The sequence below is a fragment of the Homalodisca vitripennis genome, chromosome 4, assembly GCF_021130785.1.
Source record: "Homalodisca vitripennis isolate AUS2020 chromosome 4, UT_GWSS_2.1, whole genome shotgun sequence".
NCBI lineage: Eukaryota > Metazoa > Arthropoda > Insecta > Hemiptera > Cicadellidae > Homalodisca > Homalodisca vitripennis.
In genome coordinates, this window is record NC_060210.1 from 50954403 (window position 1) to 50980143 (window position 25741).

The 25741-nt window shown below is 33.2% G+C and overlaps 1 protein-coding gene across 1 annotated transcript in view; it reads left to right on the forward strand.

The window, feature by feature from the left end:
- LOC124359307 (protein dachsous-like) overlaps nt 1–25741 on the forward strand; it is a 125793-nt gene that overhangs the window by 83830 nt on the left and 16222 nt on the right. The window contains exons 3-14 of the mRNA XM_046811936.1: nt 2640–2726; nt 3743–3873; nt 5934–5999; nt 6324–6416; nt 9492–9599; nt 11897–11998; nt 12377–12502; nt 13844–13934; nt 15376–15485; nt 16116–16292; nt 19271–19408; nt 25051–25262. Coding sequence (XP_046667892.1) covers nt 2640–2726; nt 3743–3873; nt 5934–5999; nt 6324–6416; nt 9492–9599; nt 11897–11998; nt 12377–12502; nt 13844–13934; nt 15376–15485; nt 16116–16292; nt 19271–19408; nt 25051–25262 — 1441 coding nt within the window. The remainder of the gene's footprint in view (nt 1–2639; nt 2727–3742; nt 3874–5933; nt 6000–6323; nt 6417–9491; nt 9600–11896; nt 11999–12376; nt 12503–13843; nt 13935–15375; nt 15486–16115; nt 16293–19270; nt 19409–25050; nt 25263–25741) is intronic.

A 25741-nucleotide genomic window follows, 5' to 3' on the forward strand; every position in this document is an offset into this window, starting at 1 on the left:
TAAAGAAAAACGCCAAAGAACAAAAAATAAGCTTTTTGATTATGAAAGTAAAAGTAACTACAAAGCAACTCCAGAAGAAAAATTTAAAAGAAAACGTTTTTCTACCCACTATTGGACATTATGCAGGCTTCCCTAAAGAAAGGTTGATTCAGTTTTCAAAACCACAATTTGAAATGGGAGTTTCTTATACGACCTTAAAACAACTCCCTCACGCAGAACATTTGAAGGGATGTTGTGAAAATTTACAGAAACACCTATCGTTTGGGCAAACCTCTGACATAAGCGGAAAAGAACTTTATCAGGAAACTCCTTCATGTAAAAACTATTGTGAATGAAGTAAGCCTAGCTAAGGCAACCCCATTACAAGTTTTAAAAGTGATTAAGAAGACAGACAGAAAGGACCTATACACAAACTTATGGATTGCACTTCGAATCCTTCTAATTGTTCCCATATCTGTTTGCCAGTTGTGAAAGAAGCTTTAGTAATCTTAAATTAATAAAAACCTACTTGCGTTCTTCAATGTCTCAGGAGAGACTGTCATCCCTTGCCATGCTGTCTATTGAAAATGAAGAATGTAAAAGGCTGAAGTTAGAAGACGTTATCAAGAATTTTGCTAGTGCAAAGGCCAGGAAGATTTCTTTTTGAAAATAAAACTATCTCTGTCAAAGGTAAATAATAGTTATGACATTAAGATTGAAATAGTTATGCATTGCGTTTATATCTGTTACTACTATTAATAGCCCTAAAGTTCCACAAAAGTATTGTATGCCAAAGAGCCAAAGTAATAATTTCTTTATATCTATGTATATTAGGTCTATTCAATATTCTATTATCTATTCTAAAACATGTTTAAATGTACATATATAATATATTTGGTATTTTGTTACACACAGAAAACTGGAGTATTTATTTACATATAACAATTTCCAAAAATTCCTTATCACTTGGTATGGCTGTACTGACGAAATGTAATTTTTATGTGGGGGACCCCCAAGGCATGATTTGCCCCGGGCGCATTAAATACTGGGGACGGCCCTGATTATAACTTGGTACAGATTACGAACTTCTGAACTCATTCGCGCAAAAATGTATCATCAATACAATTTACTTAACTTATATACCATAAAGTGGTTACATAAGCACAACGGAACATCCAAGAAATCTAAGGAACGTAACAAAAGCCTATACCGAACTGAGTGACCTTTCCCCAGATTATTTCTAAAAATCAATTTTTATTTTTCCTTGGTCCAAGAGGAATCTGTGTACGTGATTTTAGAGAATCTTTCTATCGAGAGTTATCGCAGAGTCAGAAGTGATAGACAAACGACGCGACTTTAAGACCCGGCGGGTCCTTAGTAAAACAAATATTGACTTAAACTTGTTTTAATATGTTGGTTGAGATCAACAATATATATGCTCAATTTTTAAAACTTTTTAACCATGAAATACGATAGGATCTCCTTATTTTCAGCCCTAATTTTTCTAATTACAGATAGGCATTAAACTATTACTCAACAAATGAAATAAACATAATATTTTTTTAATTGGGAGGAGACTGTAAACGCTTGTGAAATCAAACGTGTGAACGTTGTATAGCTGCTGTCACACCTCGAATTTTTTACAATGAGTCTGAAACCTTGCCAGTCAATAGCTTGATGCTATAAGAAACTACTGTCAGACAATGGGCTAAGGTCGTCGGTCTGTCAGTCTTGTGCCGGAGGTCGTCTGTGTGCACCGATCTGTCGACCCCGAGACAGTAACTCCGAGGCAGTGACAATCAGATCGACTAACTGTACAAAACCACCAGTCCATGCCAAATTGTGCAGCTGCGCCTGAGTGGAGTTGGTGTCACCAGCGCTGAGAATATTGTGCAGGTCACAGGGCAGAGCGCTGGGCAGTTATACTACTGGGATCTGCGTTACTACTAACCGGGATTGTACACACTGATGTTTTATAGCTGATACGTGTAGGGGAGAGGACATCCCAAGTAACTAACACATTATGATTATAGTATGATAGTATTATTTTGTGTTCGTTATTAAAAATTTTGAGGTTGGATTGAACCGAATACTGTCTCTTGAAAAGTCTTTGTAATCTCTCGGTCGCTCTTTATCACGAGACTCAATATGAAGATATTCTTGCTCATAGAGTTCGACAGATTCTGCATGGAGAATTATTAGGTTTACGCAATGCTCCTGGTAACAATGCTTTTACTGGAGATAGTTTACATTATTAAGTCAGAGCGTGCCATAACAGATTTGCCCAAGTTGAGATACAAGTAATTACGTAATTCTTATATAAAGTAGGATTTACTGTAAGGAGAGTACAGGCTTATCTCTAACTCAGACTCAAAGTCCAACGTTTTAGACCGCTCGGCCATCGGCACTCCCATTCTATAATTTTTACATAATGCAAGAATAATTATACTTGTACAAATTCTGGTCACATTTCGCCCCACCCGTAGAATATTTACTACTGTAATATGTGAAAGGGAAAATAAACACACACAAGTTTGTTTTTAATAAAACTATTTATATATATTCATTGTATGTTGAAATTTCAGAAATACTTATACCACAAAAGTGAACTACTCCAATGTTCTCTAAAAGGAGACTAAGTACTAGTTTGTGTGTTCTAGGGCCCGACAATCGGTGTTTTCTAGAGACCGGAGGCTCGGCGGAGAGTTTCTTCGTCAGCGAGGATCTACCGGTAGGCTCGGTTGTCGGTAAGTACATTATTTTGTGGATATTCTCAATATTCTAATAAAGGACTATGAAGTTGTAAATTTTGGACCCCTGATTAATGTTTGTTAAATTTTTGTTTTGGGATTTTTATGTTTTTCTTTTATGTTTGTGTTTTTTATATATCTAAAATTGTGCTAATAAATCCTTAAGAATTAAACTTCATGTTAGTTTACTTTAGACTGAACATATCAAGGAAGCTATGTATTAATAATTAATGCTTGCATTAAATCTTGTTACTTTATTACTATGTTTATTATTATAAACTATTTTCAAACACAATTTAATTTAAAAATTATAAAAGTACATTTGACTAGATATGTAATATATATCTAACTTACTCAAATGTAGCTAACTATTATATGTACTCAAATATATTATCAACTACAAGTATATAATGTATTGGATGTTATAAAAGATTACAAAAATAATTTGTATAATGATTAACCTTCATTTTCACTATTACATTTAAGAGAATCATTGTATTTTTAAGTTAATTTCTTTATTCTTTTGAAAGGAGAATAGTTTTATAGACACGTATCTCATGGCAACGCCTTCAATTTACGCTACTCAATTTGCACAACGCTAGTACTCGAATACGCTCACTCAAAAATGCAGGTGCTAACCACGATAATTACATGGTTACTTACCACAGTTCTACTCCTACAGCATTAGATTAAACTATCAGAATACGGAAGCGACTAAATACCAGACAAACCGGTTTTTCTGTATCTTTGTTTAAATGTCTTAGTCAGCTGTACTCCAATGAACACTTCCAAACTATAATAAAATTGATTAGTTTAAGAGAGTGAGTTTGAATAAGCTGTGTAACTTCTACTGGATTAATTGAAACAGAATATGTCTGTATAACAAATGTTTCAATTACCTAAAATTGAATTTTAATAAATGTACATCTGTGTTTGAAAAGTGTTTTTGAACCAGTTCACTTAAAACATGTTTTGGGATGTATATCTCTTCTAACAAGAGATAATGTGCACAGGGACCTTGAGAATACTAGGAGACCCCAGTGAGAGGGGCAACATAGACCTGAGGCTGAAGGAGCTAGACAGTCCCGTGCGAATAGCTCCTGGCTCCAAGAATCTCACACTCACCAGGAAACTTGACAAGGAGGTGAGTCCAAAACAGTAATTTTAGGGAGCCAAAACATATCATGTCATATTTCTTACAGGGGTGAGAGATAAATAAATAACACTCAAGCCTGTTACACAGTAGTGTGGCGTACTCCTACCTTGTTGTAGTAATAAACATTAAGATTATTACTCTTACTATACTATGATGTCTATACACCTGAAGGGATAAAAAAATAAGCAAAGATGAACAAAGAAGCTCAAAAAGAACACACCCCCCTCCCCCCCGCATCTTTTCAACATCAGAGACACCCAGACTCTTGAAGTCTGAACATGACTTCAGATTTCAGGAGTCAAGTCTGCAACAGCACCAGATTTCAGATGCTGCATGTAAGAGGAAGGTGAACTGGAGCTAAACTTTCCAAAAATAATACATTCACCCTCTGTGAAAATTTTTCTTAATTGGGATTTTGCTTCATCAATATATTTAATAATATATAGTTAGAGAGAACCCTTTTTTCTCTCTTTCTAAAGTCAAGTTAGATGAAATCTAGAGAAAGAGAAGTCTTATATTTAATTTCTGTTGTTTTCCTTGAATATATATATACATACATACATAACTTACATACATATATATATATATATATATATATATATATATATATATATATATACTTTTTGTGATTCAATGTTTATTGAAATTAAATAAGGCTATTGCCATTTATACAGTTTAATGTAAATAAAAGTCGTTTGACAGGTATTTGGTCTTCCGATCATATGTTAGTTTGCTTATTTAAACGCATATGTGACAGATACGGCCAAATACAAAATAATTGAATCGGAAAAAAGTAAGCGCTCTGTGGTGTAATGGTAGCACATTCACCCGGCAAGTGAGAGATCCGGGTTCGACTCCCGGCGGAGCAAGTACTTTTTGTGATTCAATGTTTATTGAAATTAAATAAGGCTATTGCCATTTATATAGTTTAATGTAAATAAAAGTCGTTTGACAGGTATTTGGTCTTCCGATCATATGTTAGTTTGCTTATTTAAACGCATATGTGACAGATACAGCCAAATACAAAATAATTGAATCGGAAAAAGTAAGCGCTCTGTGGTGTAATGGTAGCACATTCACCCGGCAAGTGAGAGATCCGGGTTCGACTCCCGGCGGAGCAAGTACTTTTTGTGATTCAATGTTTATTGAAATTAAATAAGGCTATTGCCATTTATACAGTTTAATGTATATATATATATATATATATATATATATATATATATATATATATATATATATATATATATATATATATATATATACATACATATATACCCACACTTGTACGCTGTGTATGTGTGTGTGTGTGTGTGTGTGTGTGTGTGTGTGTAATATCAGTTTTTAAATTAACATCTAATTTTAGATCATCATTTTTGTATATTTGCATAAAATTTAAAACAAAAAGAAAGGGAATTCTGACTACATAATTAAATATTTAAAATATGGTTGGCAAGGGACAAGTGAGTTTTATTCCCAATCAAGGTTAGATGGACAGTCGGTACAAATTTAACTATCATATATATTTTTTATTTTTACTTTAAAAAACTAAAAGTTGTTACAAAGTTACATTTAGTTCAATACAGTACAATTATTTCCATTTTCTGGAATTTGTTGAGACAGCACCCCTCAGTCTACCTGAACATAGTCAATTCACTGAGTGTTGAGGCGATACGCAATTTCATGTGCTGACAGGCCTGTTCAACTTAACTGCAGTGCCAACTTAACTGCTTAAGCCTTTCTATTGTTAGTAAACATTTCACCACTGATATGTAGATAGTTTGTAATATACCCCTGAATAATCATTGAAAAAGGAAGAAGTAACTGACTGTGAACCTTCCACACAAAAATTCTTCCAATCTTACATTCCATGTGGACTTTCCCAGGTTTCTCACCCTTATTGATCACAACCCCAAAAGGCTCGCCACACTTCGGGAGGGATATCACTCATCACTCAATGAATAGATTGTATTTCAAAACTTTGAGATAAAAATAACTTTTTTATTGATAAACAATATATTCTATTATAATGCTATATTTTTTTTCTACAGGGAATTGATGGGCCCTCCTCTGTATATGTCAACATCATCTGTGATAGAAGAAGAACGACAGTACCGGTAAGATTTCTTTTATTATGGTATTTTTCTTTTGCTCATAGAATTGCGTTGGGCATATATGTTTTCTGACAAACTTATTGTGTAGTGAACATTTAATTTCAATAATATTAAAAAATCAACTGATTGTAACAAGATCACAGCAAGTCTTGAGGTTCTATATGACATTCAAAAGTAAGTATTCAGTGTAAACTAATATTCTTTTATTCTTTAACTTTCTAAGTATAGATTTACAGTTCATCCTCTTGCAAATTATTGCTTTATTTTGTCATACCTAAAACCCATCATAATTTACTAACCAAATAATGTACTGTAAACTGTTTGCAGGGTTTCGAGATACCAGTCAGTATACGAGTGACTGATGTCAACGACAATGCTCCTAGGTTTATCAATGCCCCGTACATTCTCAACATTTCTGAGGTAATTTATAACTGAAATTTTTTACTTACCTGATTGTTTTGTACTCTGTTATTACCTTGCAATTTACTATAATGAAGGCAATACTTTATGGCTGTCTAGGACTGTTACATCATGACTTCATTCAAAAAATGGGCTACCAACAGACCCTAAAGAGTGAAAACCTGCTTGTGTCAAGTATGGTTAACCTAAAAATCGTAACCTTGACAAAGTTATTGAAAATATTTCATATAGTTTTTGTACATTTTGTGTGGTGCAATTGTTCTTAAGTAATGTGAATACCTATAATGATACACATCATATCATGCCTGAAATTCAAATTTGCATATTATGGCTATCATAACTTCAAAGTCGCCTAAAATACTAAAGAAAGAAGATGTTGGGGCTAGATTAGTAAGTACAAGTCCGGAAGTTATAAAGAAAAGGTATGTGGAGAACTGTGAGAGAGTTGCTCGATGGAAGGGAAATTTCTCCTGTAAATGTGATGAGGGAACTTTGTGGTTTATATGTTGACCAGCCATCACGTCCTGTTCCATCACTCTCTTGTGTGCATCTGAGGTCATGTTGTTATTCCTAGGAGTGAATTACACTTTCAGAACCTGTTATTGCCCTTTTATTCAACCTCATGTTGGTTGTTTGTGGCTTCCGTAGTAATCTTTTAGATACTAAAACTAATTTCATTGATAAAGAATTTTTATTGTGTTCACCCAGCCAAATTTCTACCCATCAACACCAATCAACTTCTTAAGTGATCAGATATCTCCATAATAGCTCCATGTTAGCTTAGAATATAACATTTTCTTACCATTGTTGATACCATAAAAAGTATTGTCTGTGAAAAGTTTAGTTGTAGTTACATCAACTTAATATTGAATCTCTCAATTTAGCAAAAGCATTTGATAAAGTGGACTACTTTGACATTTATAACATTGTCCAGTTATGTATTTGACAATATAAATGTATGCAAACTTTAATCAGCCCAGCTACAGCCATTTAGGGAACTCCTGCCTTTGTAACGTACTTCATCTTACTGCTCTAGGTTTGGAAACTAAGGACTGTTAAATAAGATGATGCAGAAACCATTAAAGGGACAATATTTGGGGATATGGCAACCTTCATAGTGTGCAAATCACTCAATGGAGAAACATCCCTTAACTGATTTTCAATAACAATATATTCCTGTCTATTTAGAAGATCCATACTCTCTACCAATTCCCTGACCTATCGAACAACTAACTGTTCTATTGTAACATTCCAGCCAGCATCAACTGAGTCAACCAGTTGACTCAATAAATAAATAAATAAGTATCATATAAAGTAGCACCACAGTCTTGCATACAACATCATGAATCTTAATCTAACTGTGTATCCTGCAGCTATTTTGTCTTGCACAATTGTCTTTTACACTAGCAACTTCCTTAAACTGAAGAACTAAATACAATTTTTCCCTTTTAGTCCTTATTCCAGTTGGATTTGAACATGGGCCAACAGAATATAATTCTGATCTGGAATTTTAAGAATATTTGGACCAGAACAATTCTCTTCTCCACTTAGTAGGAATGGGAAACTCCTCATGATGAAAGGCAAGGAGAAAATACTTAGACCATTGGGCAAAGTGAATAAGTTTATTTCAGTACAATAAGTTTATTTCTTGAGTCCTTACTTAGCAATAACTATTTTGCTAAGTGAATAAACAGGAAGTAATCTTACGTAGTATTTCTGGGTAGTGGTATGCTTTTGTATAACTTTCCCAGTCCGAAACATTTGTAGAATCTACTGAGTAGTTACAACTGCTAAAGTAGAATGTATGTAAAAATTACTTCTAAATTTATAACTCAATTTTTACTTTACCAAATATCAAATCCAGCAATTGCACTGATCTGAACACTGAGCGAAAGTAAATTTTCGGATTGCCACCAAGGATTATTGCTGTACCTATTTCCTATGTAGTATAAATGTAAGCTACAACTATATGAGTAGTAATTACTGTTTTATTCACATCCGTTATAGTTTTAAAATAGTTGAGCATTAGCACAACTTATTATTCACTTCTCTTATTATATTTTCTAGTAAAAAAGCTACCACACACAGACATCTTTTGGAAGTTTTAGATGTTGCTTAACCAAAACACATACTACATAGCAATCTAAAAATCTCAATGTTCCTTCATTTACATTGTCATGTACAAAAATGTGATGAAAGTGGGGCAGAAGAAAGAAGTACTTTATTTTCTAGGAAGCCGTTCTAAAGCAGTGATAAGTAATGTACTATAAATTTACCAATGTCTTTGTTTGGTCTGAAAAGATATTAAATAATTGAAGGCATGCATAAGACACCGCAATAAAAGTAAAAACTTCCAAACACAATGAAGCCGATGATTATTAAGTTACCTGATAATTGTTTGAAAGGACTTGACAGGTCCTTCTTAAAATTGTGTTCTTAAAATTTTCACCAGAAAGGTCAAACGGTTAATGGTAACCATGATGCCAATGATAGAAAAAACAGAATAAATGGATTTGTAAATCTGAAAAAACTTCACTCTTGTAAAAACTGAGTATACTGAGAAAGTGAGTCAATAATATGTTATTTTTCATTAAGTTATTAACAAATGTGATATAGTTATTTTGATAGATTTGTTTGTATTGTAAAAACATTGAAAATTTTGAATATTTGAAGTTTGTGCAAAAGTTGTCTCATTCAAAATCTATATCTGATGCAAAGTTGTTGACACTATCAACAATAGATTATCACAAGCAATTATCAACAATACCGCAACAATTATCTATGTTTTCCAGTTCATTAGAACAAAAACTGAGTTTGACTCAAAAACCTGAGGTGAGATTTGGTCTTAAAATTTTTTTGCTGTAAGTAGCTCTTCAAAGCGAAACTTGTATTTATGTCAAGGTTTGAATTGTGATAGTATCTTTGAGATGGATTTAACTGGAAAAAAAAAACTTGATGATGGTCATGACATAAGCCTAAGAAATTAGAAAACTACCCCATTGTCGCTATTCATCTTTCCTCTTTAAAGTATACATCAACTGGCTTACAAAATGGCAACTAATCTATTCTCCCTAGGTGACGGTGGTGGGCACTAGAGTGCTGCAGGCTGTAAAGACTGTGGATGCTGACCAGCAAGGGCCATTCTCCACAGTACAGTACTCTGTGCTGCCTGGACCGAACTCTGTAAGTTGTACAGTATTTACTTACCTTCACATTTAAATAAACATTCAAATAAAGAACTACTCAGTGGTGTGTGGTGAGACGAAGCTAATGAAGCACTGCTTCATTAGATGGATACAATCAATTTTTGAAGTGAAAACTTCTTTAGGCGCGTTGAGCGTTTTGGTAGAGGGTAAAATCCTCGGTTCGCGTCACCGACATGCTAATGATACTAACCTGCATGAAAAAGTCAGTCTCGCTGTGTTTTTTAAACCGTAGACTTGGCCGCGGACTACTAACCTGCATGAAAAAGTCAGTCTCGCTGTGTTAAAACTGTCCCGGCGGAGTATGAAAACAGACTGCGAAAATCAGTGACCTTTACGGCTTCCTCTCGCAATTTAAAAGTGAAGCCAATGTAGTACAATTCTGTAAGATGCGTCAAATTAAAGCTCTTAATATTGGCAATCTATTGGTTACATTTTTAAATATTAAAAAAATTTTGAAATAATTTTGATTATTGTTTACATTTTACATAGCGTTTACAATGACATGAAAAAAGTAGTAAGCGAGGATTTTTTTTATTTTTTGGTCAGACAAAATTTGTCAGCAAGAAAGTTGTGTGAAAATAGATGAATATTTTTTTTGTAATTTATCATTTTTTTTATTGGAAGTTTAGTTTAGCCTGTAGTAGCGTATGAAGTGATGAGTGAACGTTTCTGCCGGAACTGTAGTTGGCGCATTGGCTCACTGATACCGTATTAACTCAATAAATTAGTTTATTGTGCAATAAAAATACCTTTACGAAAGAACCAAGTTAATTTAACTAATTTATTAGTTTTAAAAATATTGTGGGTTTAATTGTTATTGCAATTATATACTTTATCCGTAGCAATAACTGTATTATTTACAACGGTGTTCAACTCACTGTTGTTCACTCGGTGTTTACTCACTTGTATTCTATGTTTAACTAACTATTAATATTGAGCAGTTACAACATATTTTTATACAGATAAATGAATAATGAAAACAACGAATATATTTTTAAACATTTTTAATATTTGTACGAATATTTGTATTTAAAATTTAGCATTATTCATTTTAATGATGTTTTTAATAATTTAACCTCTTCATCATGAAATGAGTATTATTACGGTATAAGATTTATCTTACTAGCGTGGTAAAATAGATTTCTAGTTATTTGATAATATTTTTTCGTGGATTTTAAAATTGGAAAATTAAAAACGCGTCACATTTACAATTACAGATGTACTGCTACTATAACGTATTGTTAAATTACTCTCAACTTAATAGTTCCGTTTTCACTTCTATCGGCAGTCCCACGACTGCTACTGTTTTTTTTTTATTTAATATTATGTACCTAAAACTGTTAACAATCTACTAGAAATAAGCTTGACGCACTCTAAAAACACAATTCTTTGATATTGTTTCTCCCTTTGTGTTCCGTGTCTGAAGTGAAGCTGTGATGCTATAGCTTTGGTAGACAGGCTGCGTGCTCATAGAGTTCATGGTTAGGGGGCTGGGGGGAGTGAGAGCGGTAGCCTGTGTTGACAAGTGGCCAGGGAAGCTAGCTTCTCTTGACAGAGACATACAAGTGATCCAGACTATTGCTGAATGTGCCATCCGTGTTTTGCCAAAGGGCCGAATGCTTACTGCGCGACTTAAAAGCTACTTGTTTATATAAATTTACGTAAGTTATACTTTAAATTTTTCAACTTGCCTATCTTATTACATTGAAAAGTATCCAGAAATAATAACTCACACTTTACTGAAAAGCAATGTTATCATAAATATAAAATTACTCATAAAAAGATTTTTTATTTCAATTCTACCTATTTATATAAATTTAACATAATATGTAATAAACACGTGATATTTATATTTTTTATACTTCAATTGAATTGAAATGTATGTAAAAATGCATGCTTTTAGTCTAAAAATATGAAAGATTTTCTTCAAACTCGCTGGCTTGGTGGAACTCCCAGACTCCCCCTCTGACGTTATCTCTGCTTCACCCACTTACACAACCACCGCACACCACTGGAACTAGTAGGTGTTTGTAGTACAGAATTACATTAAAATTTGGATTCCTTTATTGGCTATTAATTGTAGTTCTATAATATTTTATATCGCACTTCTAATATTCTTCACAATGTATTGTTCAGATTGTTTTTGTAGGTTTTATTTTCCTAATTAAACTACTTATACAGTTTATATGTAAAAATTACTTGAATTTCAGCAACAGAGCCCACTAGTATACCTACTACTAGTATTCCTATTTAATGTATAATTGCATTTTACAGGATTATTTTGTGTTCATCAATGAGCTGGAAGGAACGATAGTTCTGCGCAAGCCTCTCGACTATGAGGCTCTCTCCAACTTCACAATAGGAATCAGAGCACAGGTGAACAATTCATTAAGCCTAATTTATTAAAAGTAAAGAGTGTACCTAGTATAGATAAAAAGTATTGATAAAAAATAAAGATGTAGAATGAACAATGAATCTGCCCTTGGTCGCTTCAAAGAGAATGATCACTCTTAGGATAAATAAAGAAATACAATTTATAACAAGGTGTATGATGACATTTTTGCTAGATTCCCTAAATAAATAAATTGCATGCTAATTTGTAGTGTAAATTTTGCTTTAACAAAGTTTTAGTGGATCTATATGTGGTAATTAGGTTATTTATTTGAGCAAGATATATATTTTCTGATTGTATTTGTTTATACAACTTACGATATATATACAATAGGTTCAATATCTTCATGATTTTGTTTTCAGGATCAGGGAAATCCCCCTCAGTACTCAGATACTCAAGTTCATGTAAATGTCATTGATGCAGACGATCAAAATCCCAAATTTGTGGATGAACGATATTCCGCTATTGTTCCCGACCAAGCAACCCAGGTAATTTTATATTTATTTAAAGTTGCATATACGTAATAAAAATTAACTTGGTCATTAGTTGAGCATTAGCAAAGCCTATCACTCGAAAGGCTGGAAACATTTAATTTCTGTCCATCTGTCCACACAATATCTCGAAAAAGAACTGACCTTTATCCTTGAAAGTTTGCATGTAGTTTAATTTTTATATGAGCAACACTGAGTTTGATGATGGAACATATTACTACATGGAATTTGGCTGAGTTTTAGTGAATATTTCACCATTTCTCTTGTTTTTGCCAAGAGGTATAAAAATTCCTTTTCTGCACGATTGTACGTACTCTTTTTATCTATCTGTACACAGGACATCTCAAGTATGAAATGAGCTATAGTTCGGAAATGTTGCAAGCAAACTTGCTAAACCCTGTTGCATGACACTGAAGGCATAGTCCTACCTTGTAAAACATAATAAGATCAGATCTTCGGAAAGGAGGGTTTTTTTATTTAAAACTGTAGTTCACATCTCTCTCTTTATGTTTCTAAATGGCCCTGGAACAAATGAATTCTATATAATAGCCCTGGAACAAATAAAATACATCAATTGTGAAATATTTACCAACACCCTTCATAGATAGTTTAGATATACTAGTAAAAGTTTTTTTAAGTTTGTTTATGAAATCTGTTTCCAAACCAGATTTTATATCTATAATACTTTCTTATTCAAGGTCTAGTTTCTAATTTCAGAGGCATCATATACCTCTGAGTCACCAAAGAATATAAAAGGACATAGGGTTTTTGCAAAAAGCTATGGTTTGATACAACAATTTTTATTTAATCAATATTTTGTTGGACCTAGTCGTTGGCCTCTCATTCTTAATTTTACTATCAAACTATTCAAGGAGAATGAGTGGGTTTTATAATTTTTTTCAAATTTAGTTCAGGATGTTTAATTTTATCTTCAATTTAATTATGATACTTTTCAGCTCTTTTGAGATTTTACTGCAACACACTGATTAACTAGCGTGAGCACAGACTACTACTATCCCGCCTGTCTCAAGTCGTTATATGACCAATATTGTAGTGATGATGTTAAAACTAAGAGAATGATGTACATCGCATATAGAGAAGACATGAAGTGTGACATATCTTCCTAACTCAAGTCTAGTGAGTTCTATTAGCACGGCTAATAGATGTTGGTATGAATAGTAGTCTAATGATTCACTAGTACCTCTGAATTGAACTCATAGTCAATTTGTATTATGCTGGAATGCTATCCTGCATATTTTCTCTCTCTTACAAAGTGTATAATTTCTAACATGACATTCTAAAGATAATTTTATTACAAAATGTTGGTTTATTTTATAGGGTACAAGGCTGAGGATTCATCCAAGAGAAATACTTGCCTATGATCAAGACACAGCCATCAATGCTGCTATTTATTACTCCTTCAATGCAGGTTTGTGGTGTAGGGATAAGTTTTTTGTTTTGATATACTGATAGATTCTTCCAATATCATACTTTAATTTTGGAGAATAATTTAGTGATTTGTATTTTTTAAATATTACTAATTAATTGTAAATTAATAATCATTCAATAAATTCTGTTAACACAGAAAAGTGATGAGAGGCTGCTACTTAATACTGTTAGTCAGAAAATTTCTTTTGCAAAAGATGAATAAGTTTTAAATTGTACAGGTATTACTAGGATTGAGAGATTTAAAAAATGTTGCCTATGCTTGGGCATAATCAATATTTTGTCATATTTTTTCAATTTTAGGACTATAATATCAGTACTATCAGGTTTTACTTTTGAGTTGGTTATAGTGTGACATACATTTTTGAAAAACTCCAAAGAAATTTTTACTCCTGGGTTTTAGATTCTTATGTGATTTTTAGGCGTTTTCAGAAGCAAGGGAGTCCAATGAAGATCACAAAGCAAATCTCCTCCTTCGTTTTTATAAAAATATCAATAGGTTTTGGTATTTTGTACATTCAAACTTTAATTGACATATAATAAAGTAAAAAAAGAGTTGCAATTTTAATCACACTACCATGCCTCAGATAGTAGCAAATGAATGGGCATGAACAAACCTTCTAAAAAAAGTTCCAGCAACCTTTTAAAATATCAAAAGCACACCAGGAAATAAAAGTGCCTTAACATTATGGAACAGATAAGGGGTTATTTAGCAACTGTATGTTTTCCATCTCAGATGGTCTAGAATAAAAATATACTAAACAAATTTGTGTGAAATTCTTATGGTAATTGTGACCCCAACCCCCAGCATTAGAGGTACTGCTATTGTTATAGGTAGTGTAATATAAATCATAGTATTTGCATTTATTCCGTTTTATAAATTCAATTTGAAAAATAATCTGATTCAGTAATGTTAAATTTCCACAACCTAAACATTCCTGTAAAGACTCATACTTAGTTATAGTTGTTTGAGTGGTGCAATGAGCTCTCATGTTGGATCTTAATTCCCTATTGCAATATAAGAACAGTATTCATTTGTATTCTAACTTTAAATATCATGCCAGAAATTATATATTTCTTCTGTTATAAACAAGTAACAACTTATAACTGAAATATGTAAAACTTTAGCTGTTCCCTACACATAACTACATAAATTAAATCGACAATGAATGTGCTCATTTGTGTACATAAATATATATGTATGTGAAAATGTGTGTATATTAATATGCTAGTAATCAAATTTCAGATTTATTTGTTGAAATTTTGGTTGTGTATAAGTGAATATAAAGAAGTGCAATACCAGTACTCCTACTATAACATAAATCATAATACAACTACTGCAATCTACTCAATCTTCAATTTATCTAAACAGTTATTGTGGTATTATTATGTAAACAATTTTAATTACTTTACTTGCATTTCAGAAAACTCTGACACCAGGTTCTTTGAAATTGACCGCTCTGCAGGCTACGTCATTGTAAAGCGAACAATTCCTGAAGATGAATTGCTTCAGCCTGCAACTCTTGTAGTAAAGGTGGAGTAAAATCTTTAAATTTTCTGTTTAAGTACCAGTATAAGTTTATGTTGGCATGGTTACAGCCACGTTAACTGTGCATGGATCTACATCTTACTTTTTCATAAGGAGGGCTGGTCTGTTTTCTTTACGATATTTAATTTTGGAGGAGGAGGTCTCACAGGCTCTATTACACATACTTAAAGAATCTGTTAGTATTTTGTTACTTAATCTATAAATTATTTATTTATGTATCTTAAAAAAGCTATATAGACAAAAAAAGTATAGTGGTAAAAACATGGAGGAAAGAGAACATAAAATAATTCTTGAGCATCACACCAGAGGAGTTATTGTTTTGATTGGTTGAGTGTTTATATCTTAGTTATATTTATCAACACCTATAATATAAATATTAATATAGCATACTACAGCTTCATTCACCTGCACCTTGCCTACAGTTTGGTGTTGTGGAAGTACACATAAATGGTCAGTTCTTAAGAGTTTTTAAAATCAAAAAAGTTTTAAAGTTATCCACACATATTGATTTTCACTTCTTACTACCTGCTATAATACAGATTGTAACTCTCAATAGTGTGCTGCTTGCTCACTTCCAACAGACAGGCCATGTTCTGACATTTTGACATGTTGCAGGCCACCCAGTATGACAATACTGACAGGTACGCTCTGTCCACTTTGACCATCAGTCGACCTGGCACGTCACTCAAAGAACTGCAGTTTTTGCAAAGCCACTATTTTGCTGGTGTTCTGGAGTCCGTTCCTCTTAATAGTGTTCTCCTCACTGTAATCACCAACCGACATAGAGACAAGGTAAGCACAATCAGCTGTAGTTGGCATTTTTGTTTCAACATCTTAAAAAATAATGAGAGGTGTAGGATACACTACCTTCTGGGAACAGTGTATGTTAAAAATGTTTGTGTTGAACCATGGAAGCAATCTTCAGGTATAGATTTAATTCTAATTATTTATATGAGGGAGTACAAGGTTCCCAGAATAGCTCTGCTGTGGGCGAGGCTTGTGCAATACAATCTTCTGCCGCTAGGTATCGGTTACAAAACACATCACCATTTCTTGGCATTATTAAAAAGGAAAATAGCACAAAACAACAACAGCAAAATCTTTCACTACAGAAGAATAAAACAAGCCAGTGCAACAATCCAGGTGACACTGAAATGGAGATGAGTTGTGCTTCCGACACCTAGTGGCAGAAGTTTGTATGGCATAAACCCCATCTACGGGTACCCCCTCATATTTTGTGTGGTTGGAAGTATATCCACCACAAGGCTGATTGTTGCTTTGTCAATATAGGCACTCACACATGGAAGCAAACTCAAATTATACGAAGACTGTCATTTAAAATTTAGTAATATTAATCATGGTAGTTTGGAGGCTGCTTTCATGTTCTATTTCGAGGAAACCCTAAAACACAGAGGTTGTTTAATTAGTTAACCCTAATTCATTACAAAAATGAAACACGTTCAGGTTTAAACAATTAGTTTTAGTCTTCTTGTGTAATGTATCTTATCTTATTAAACAAGCATGTTTTCTGTTTATTATTATTTTATAACGATTTTGCAATGATAATAGGTTTAAGGATATTTTTTTTCTCAACACACACAGTTTTTATTCCTGGTTTAATTTGAATCTAAATATAGTTTTTTATAGGTGAAAATACAAATTTATCTCCTGTAATTTATTACTTTTTACTTCACAAATACTGTAAAACTAATTATTTTATAAGTTTATTAACACCTTCAAAATTCAGGTAGTATTTAAATATATCTATCATATTTAATAATTTTATGATGGAAAACACTAAATAATTTAACCATCCCATTAAGTATCAGATAGGTTTCTTACAGTTCTTGAAGATGAATCTGTGTACTGCTCACTTTCCCATCTGACTTCAAGAATTTATTAAAACACCTTTAGCTAGTCAGACAATGTTATATAACCCCTTAGTCGCAGCTAGAGGGGGTCGTCAGGGGGCTTGTTTGCCCCATACAGCAAAATTATACAAGGTTGAGTCGTTACGTCACAACTACTGTTTACACATAATGTAATCAATCTCTGTGACTATCACTTTACTATCGGATCAAAAAGTTTAGATACCTGTCTTTGTACCTTTATCACAAAATAATTAGAAGAACTACAACTAAGGGATTTAATTTTAATTTACAGTATTAGCCATAATAAACAGTACTGAAAAGTTGCCTTTTCGATTAGCTGATTCAATTGTCGATGGTTGCCACGCCTTTGTGTTCATTACTTCTTTCTTATCTGAGGTTAGTTTTTGCTAACATGGTGCTAAAACGATAGAGAAAGTTTTTATCGTAGAGCATTATTTTTGCTCATACGAAATTGGACGTGCGTGTGGGCCAAGCTTGTCATACACTGCATTACGTTTTCAGGAACATTTCCACAAAAACCCGCCTAGTAATGCTGTGATTCTTAGTGTTATTAAACAATTTCGAAGAACAGGTAGTGTTTTGGCACAGTGAAAGGGCTTTTCAGGTCGCCCAACTTCTGTCTGTACAAATGAAAACCACAGAAGAGTGTTGCAGCAAGTATTACAGTCACCGAAAAGAAGCCTAATGCGAGCTTCTCTTAAACTGAATATTAGCAATACGGCAATGAGAAGAATGTTCAAAAACATTGGTGGTTTTCCCTACAGGATACCGACTGGACATCCTTTGAACTGTAGAAGAAAATTAGCCAGAGTTCAGTACGTGCTTCAATTTAGGAATATGCTATGAATAACCTGATTTTCTGGTTTTTGACTTCATAAACAAGCAGACAACACATTTCCTTGGATTTGAACGTCCTGAGATTGTTGTAGAGAGGCCACAGCATAGTAAGCGTATAACCATTTGGTGCGCTATGTCTGGGAAGGGTATAGTGAGACCATACTTTTTTTAAGGTAACAATGGAGAGACTCTTGTTCCATGTTCTGCAAATCAATATCGATATAGGGCCATTCTTGATCGTTTTTTTAAAATACCTCAGGAGATTTTGTCATGCACGAAACCTGCCTTTAAATTCATAGTGGTTTCAGCAACCAGTCACACTGCCGTTATCAACATTGCTTTCCTCCAACAAACCTTTGGCAATCATATCATCTCCCTTAGGACAAACTTTCCTTACCCAGCCCACTCCCCCGATCTTACAACACCGGACGCCTACGTCTGGATAATGTTGAAAGAAAACATTTTCCACGAGGACCTACCATCTACCATCGTTCAACTCAAAGGAAAATAACCATGTGTATTAGGAGAATGGAACAACCCCTATTCATAAAAATTATGCAAAACCTACAAGAATGGTACGAATGTTGCCTCAAACTGAACGGGGGGTCATATTGAACATGTTAATACCTGAGTTTAAGCGATTTTGCTTCCTTTGATTTGTATTTATGGGTAAAATCTATATATAATGTTACTGTGTTTACCATAATAAAATATTACCATTTCAGTACTGTTTATTTTGGCTAATACTGTAGATTGTTTATTCGTGCATTTAGAAATATTAAAAAACAATTTACAAATAATAACTTCAGTTATGCCAGTAAGAAGGAAAAAGGTTTGGTATTTTCTAACCACCGAGATGTCCACTGATTCTATTTCATTCCATAATTTTGTCAATAAATGGCATTCATAAAGCAAATACACACTGACGATTTTGATTATTTGATTAAATGAATCGATACCGATATAGGCAAATATTAAATAAGCTATTAGAAAGATAACAAAATAAGTACTAAACATGTTTAAAATGTTCTTTTTTTGCAGAATCTGAGGTTTTGGCTGGACAACTATGAGAACATTTTTAGGGTAACTCCATCTGGTGATATAATTCTTCAGAAACCCTTAGACTTTGAAACCCAAGACTCCTATGTCTTTCAAGTGCACTGCACTGATGGCTACATGGTGAGAAAATATTTCACATAATTGCTTTGATATTTTACTATTATGTTTTATGAGTAATTTGTCTAACACGTTTACAGCAATTCTATCAAGGTCCATAATAACAGATTTTATACAAGTTAAAAAAGACACTTTTCATCACACAGCAAATACAGTATAATAATAATACTAATTTAATTGATCAACATTAGGTAACTAATTAATATAAATATAACTTATTTAAAAAATGTTTATGTTTTCTTTATTACGTTTCACTACATACTTCAAAAACTATTTCATAATTAATTACAAAGTAACATTTAAACGAACGTCATACTTTTGTATTAGGACTGCACAGTAATATTTGTCAAAAGATAATAACATATTTTATGTTTGTTAATACATTGTTTCTACTTTAATTTAGCAAATTATAAGAACAACTGTGATTGCTAATTTCAAGTAGCCTAAATTAATACTATACTAATATAAGCAATGGGCAACTAGCCCAAGTGGTGTTATAATAAATATCTACTAGCAGTACGAGAAAATCTCCATCTTTTTTGTATAGACTGAGAGAATACTAATTCCGATACATTACTCATAACTACTATTGAAAATATCTACTTTCTACACAGTTTAATAAACTATTTTGCAACATAGTTTACTATTTCTCTAGCACTGATCTAGTTGTTTATCAGCTTATCTGAAACTTCTATGAGTAAACTTTCTGCCAGTAAAGACAACCCAGCAGGATCACAGTACCATTGTCATAAACTAAGTGGTCAGTTCTCATGCAAAACAATTCAATAAAAAATTAAAATTTCATATAGAACATTGCTGTAATCAATTAATTGTCCGTCCTCTTTACTTATATCATCTACTATCCTAACCAAGTCATGATTCACACAGAAGGCCTCAGTATTATTTATACTACCATCATCTGAGTTAAACTACTTGTACAGGAATATTTGTTCAGCCATTGGTTGTACACCTTTAGCTAGTCAGACAATGATATATAACCCCTTAGTCGCAGCTATAGGGTGTCGTCAGGGGGCTTGTTTGCCCCATACAGTAAAAGTATACAACGTTGAGTCGTTACGTCACAACTACTGTTTACACATAATTTAATCAATCTCTGTGACTATCACTTTACTATCGGATCAAAAAGTTTTAGATACCTGTCTTTGAACCTTTATCACAAAATAATTAGGAGAACTACAACTAAGGGAGTTAATTTTAATTTACAGTATTAGCCATAATAAACAGTACTGAAAAGTTGCCTTTTCGATTAGCTGATTCAATTGTCGATGGTAGCCACCCACCGCCTTTGTGTTCATTACTTCTTTCTTATCTGAGGTTAGTTTTTGCTAACATGGTGCTAAAACGATAGAGAAAGTTTTTATCGTAGAGCATTATTTTCGCTTCATACTACGAAATTGGACGTGCGTGTGGACCAAGCTTGTCATACACTGCATTACGTTTTAGGAACATTTCCACAAAAAACCCGCCTAGTAATGCTGTGATTCTTAGTGTTATTAAACAATTTCGAAGAACAGGTAGTGTTTTGGCACAGTGAAAGGGCTTTTCAGGTCGCCCAACTTCTGTCTGTATAAATGAAAACCACAGAAGAGTGTTGCAGCAAGTATTACAGTCACCGAAAAGAAGCCTAATGCGAGCTTCTCTTAAACTGAATATTAGCAATACGGCAATGAGAAGAATGTTCAAAAACATTGGTGGTTATTCCCTACAGGATACCGACTGGACATCCTTTGAACTGTAGAAGAAAATTAGCCAGAGTTCAGTACGTGCTTCGATTTAGGAATATGCTATGAATAACCTGAGTTTCTGGTTTTTGGCTTCATAAACAAGCAGACAACACAATTTCCTTGGATTTGAACGTCCTGACATTGTTGTAGAGAGGCCACAGCATAGTAAGGCGTATAACCATTTGGTGCGCTATGTCTGGGAGGGGTATAGTGAGACCATACTTTTTTTAAGGTAACAATGGAGAGACTCTTGTTCCATGTTCTGCAAATCAGTATCGATATAGGGCCCATTCTTGATCGTTTTTTTTTAAATACCTCAGGAGATTTTGTCGTGCACGAAACCTGCCTTTAAATGCATAGTGGTTTCAGCAACCAGTCACACTGCCCGTTATCAACATTGCTTTTCTCCAACAAACCTTTGGCAACCATATCATCTCCCTTAGGACAAACTTTCCTTACCCAGCCCACTCCCCCGATCTTACAACACTGGACGCCTACGTCTGGATAATGTTGAAAGAAAACATTTTCCAACAAGGACCTATACCATCTACCATCGTTCAACTCAAAGAAAAATAACCATGTGTATTAGGAGAATGGAACAACCCCTATTCATAAAAAATTATGCAAAATCTACAAGAACGGTACGAATGTTGCCTCAAACTGAACGGGGGTCATATTGAACATGTTAATACCTGAGTTTAAGCGATTTTGCTTCCTTTGATTTGTATTTATGGGTAAAAATCTATATATAATGTTACTGTGTTTACCATAATAAAATATTACCATTTCAGTACTGTTTATTTTGGCTAATACTGTAGATTTGTTTATTCCTGCATTTAGAAAATATTAAAAAACAATTTTACAAATAATAACTTCAGTTATGCCAGTAAGAAGGAAAAATGTAACAGTTTTTGGTGTTTTCTAACCACCAAGATGTCCACTGATTCTATTTCATTCCATAATTGTTGTCAATAAATGGCATTCATAAAGCCAAATACACACTGACGATTTTGATTATTTGATTAAATGAATCGATACCGATATAGGCAAATATTAAATAAGCTATTAGAAAGATAACAAAATAAGTACTAAACATGTTTAAAAATGTTCTTTTTTGCAGAATCTGAGATTTTGGCTGGACAACTATGAGAACATTTTTAGGGTAACTCCATCTGGTGATATAATTCTTCAGAAACCCTTAGACTTTGAAACCCAAGACTCCTATGTCTTTCAAGTGCACTGCACTGATGGCTACATGGTGAGAAAATATTTCACATAATTGCTTTGATATTTTACTATTATGTTTTATGAGTAATTTGTCTAACATAATTTACAGCAATTCTATAAAGGACCAGAATAACAGATTTTATACAAGTTAAAAAAGATACTTTTCATCACACAGCAAATACAGTATAATAATAATACTAATTTAATTGATCAACATTAGGTACAGTACGCGCGCTGAAGGTTCGGCCCCTGTCGTTGCCCTACTAACCAAATAAAAACATTGAATCTCCAATGATCCGTCACGGACGGCAATGTTTAATTCTCAGCTCGACAATCAACTTATGGTTAGACCAACTTCCTGTACAAATAAAATTCTTGAAACTTCGCAGATCTATTTTCCTGTTTATGCCAATGCTAATGGATGTATTAAGTTTCAATGTCTTATTACTTTTCTTCAATAAAATATATTTTAAAATTAACTGTGCCAAAATTGTGATACAAAAAAGTTTGTATGTGAGGATTTTTTATTAATTTGGTCAGGAAACTTTCACCAGCGGGGAAAGTTTTTCTGAATGAACTGAAGTTAATTTTAGATTTAACTTTTTCAGATACATAGTTTAGGTTAGCCGTAACTTAGTCTGAAGTGGAATGTATCACCGACACCGCTGCCCTACAGTTTATGTCCCCATTCACGTAAATGCAATAGTTTATTTCTGAAAAAAAAAACCACTTTAGTCCATAGTGGTGATCTGTGATAAACTAAAAGTTTTTAAACTTTAATGAAATTATGTTGAATTTCATTGTATTATATTCGAATAGAAAGTGTTTTGGGGTGTCTTGTTTATAAACTAATTTTATGACAAATAAATGAATACGAAACACTGTTGTAGAAAGAATCCTGTTTATGAAAAACTTAATTATTAATTATGTGGCATGACATAAATTATTTTTTTTAGCAATTTCTACGAATACACTATACATAGAGGCATTGGTTATTATATGGATTAAACAGTATTACATTGTAGCATTCAATTCAACATTCAAGTAATACCTCAGCAATACATTGTATATTAATTGACTTTCTGACAGATAAGAAATAAAATGTCATAAATCTATTAGTGATTAAAAATCGTAAAATTAACTAAACGTCTAACAATGCAAATTAAGAATTTAAATTCTCAACGCAGAAATGTAGAATCCGTTATTTTAAAATCGGCGTGGTGAACAGTATTTTCCAGTATTTTTGGCGGATGTCTGCAGAACAGTTGTTATATCGGGCAATCCCACCCGTCCCCCGCCATAGTCCGCTCGATTGACTCGGAGCCGAACCCTTCAGCGCGCGTACTGTAACTAATTAATATAAATATAAACTTATTTAAAAAATGTTTTATATTTTCTTTATTACCTTTCACTACATACTTCAAAAACTATTTCAATAATTAATTACAAAGTAACATTTTAAACAATCGTCATACTTTTGTATTAAGACTGCACAGTAATATTTGTCAAAAGATAATAACATATTTTATGTTTGTTAATACATTGTTTCTACTTTAATTTAGCAAATTATAAGAACAGCTGTGATTGCTAATTTCAAGTAGCCTAAAAATTAATACTGTACTGATATAAGCAATGGGCAACTAGCCCAAGTCGTGTTATAATAAATATCTACTAGCAGTACGAGAAAATCTCCATCTTTTTTGTATAGACTGAGAGAATACTAATTCCGATACATTACTCATAATTACTATTGAAAATATCTACTTTCTAGACACTTTAATAAACATTTTGCAACATAGTTTTACTATTTCTCTAGCACTGATCTAGTTGTTTATCAGCTTATCTGAAACTTCTATGAGTAAACTTTCTGCCAGTAAAGACAACCCAGCAGGATCACAGTACCATTGTCATAACCTAAGTGGTCATTTCTGATGCAAAACAATTCAATAAAAAATTAAAATTTCATATAAAATCATTGCTGTAATCAATTGTCCGTCCTCTTTACTTATATCATCTACTATCCTAACCAAGTCATGATTCACACAGAAGGCCTCAGTATTTTTTATACCACCATCATCTGAGTTAAACTACTTGTACAGGAATATTTGTTCAGCCATTGGTTGTGCTGATGATTTCTAACTTATTCATACAGGTTTCTTTTGTTGACTGATAAGTGATTCCATGTATGCTCAATTTGGTGGAGAAGGGTATGGAAGATCGGAACTTTCAGTTCCACCAGTTTAGGATTTAAAAAAAATCTTATATATATATATATATAAAATCTTATAATGTGTGTGGATGATTGGAGCTGTGGAACCAGTGACAGGAAAATCCCCCATGTAACTGTGATAATGGGCATTGGAATTCATTTGCTGGTCAGGCATTCCATTGTAGCAGGTTTACCCAATCCTCCAAAACTCCAGAGACAAGACTAAAATCAAAAACACCAATTTAAGCATTGAAATTAATAATCTTGGTTAAATAAAACAAAGCACAGCTTAAGTGTGTATTTTGGTATGTTAGAAATGAGTTTTGTCTCTATTTTTTAAGATGAAATTAAAGCTATTTTAGTCCTATTTTTCACTCAACCTCAAGATAATATTTAAAAGATATAAGCAGTACTAATATCACGTGTTTTCAAAAATTAAAACTCAGATAAAAATAATTTTACAGAATGCAACAGCACAAATCAACGTGTCTGTGCTTAATGTGAATGACTGGGACCCTCGGTTCCGCTATCTCCAGTACGAGTTCTTTGTACCGGACATGCCCGAAGGACAGTTGGACAGTGTGGAAGGGGAAGGCCTGGTGGTGGGGAGAGTCGAAGTAGCAGATGGAGACCGAGGGGACCATGTGTCCCTTACCCTGCGGGGACCTTCTGCAAGGTACCTTACATATTACATAAAAGGCTTTCATTATACTGTGGTATAGACCACTTATCAAGCAGCCAGTGAGTATTGTGTATTTTTCTGTCATTTACGCAATGTAGGTCAAAATAATCTTATGACTAAATATGAAAACCAACAATACATAACTAATTGAGGCAAATTGTGATTTAGCCTTGTAACAATTTCAAACAAGTGTGCATTATAAAAGTATGAAATGTAAACTTATATGTATTCTACATATAGCATAGCTATGTGGGAAAAGGTTGCTTCAATGTTAATATTAAGTCCAACTCCATTTCATCAACTGCTCAGTGTTTGATCGAGATGCTGCAGTAAGTGAAAGATGAAATGGAATTTAACTCTACTGTACACACACACACACACACACACACACACACACACACACACACACGCACGCACACACACACACACCCACACACACCCACACACACACACACACACACACACACACACAC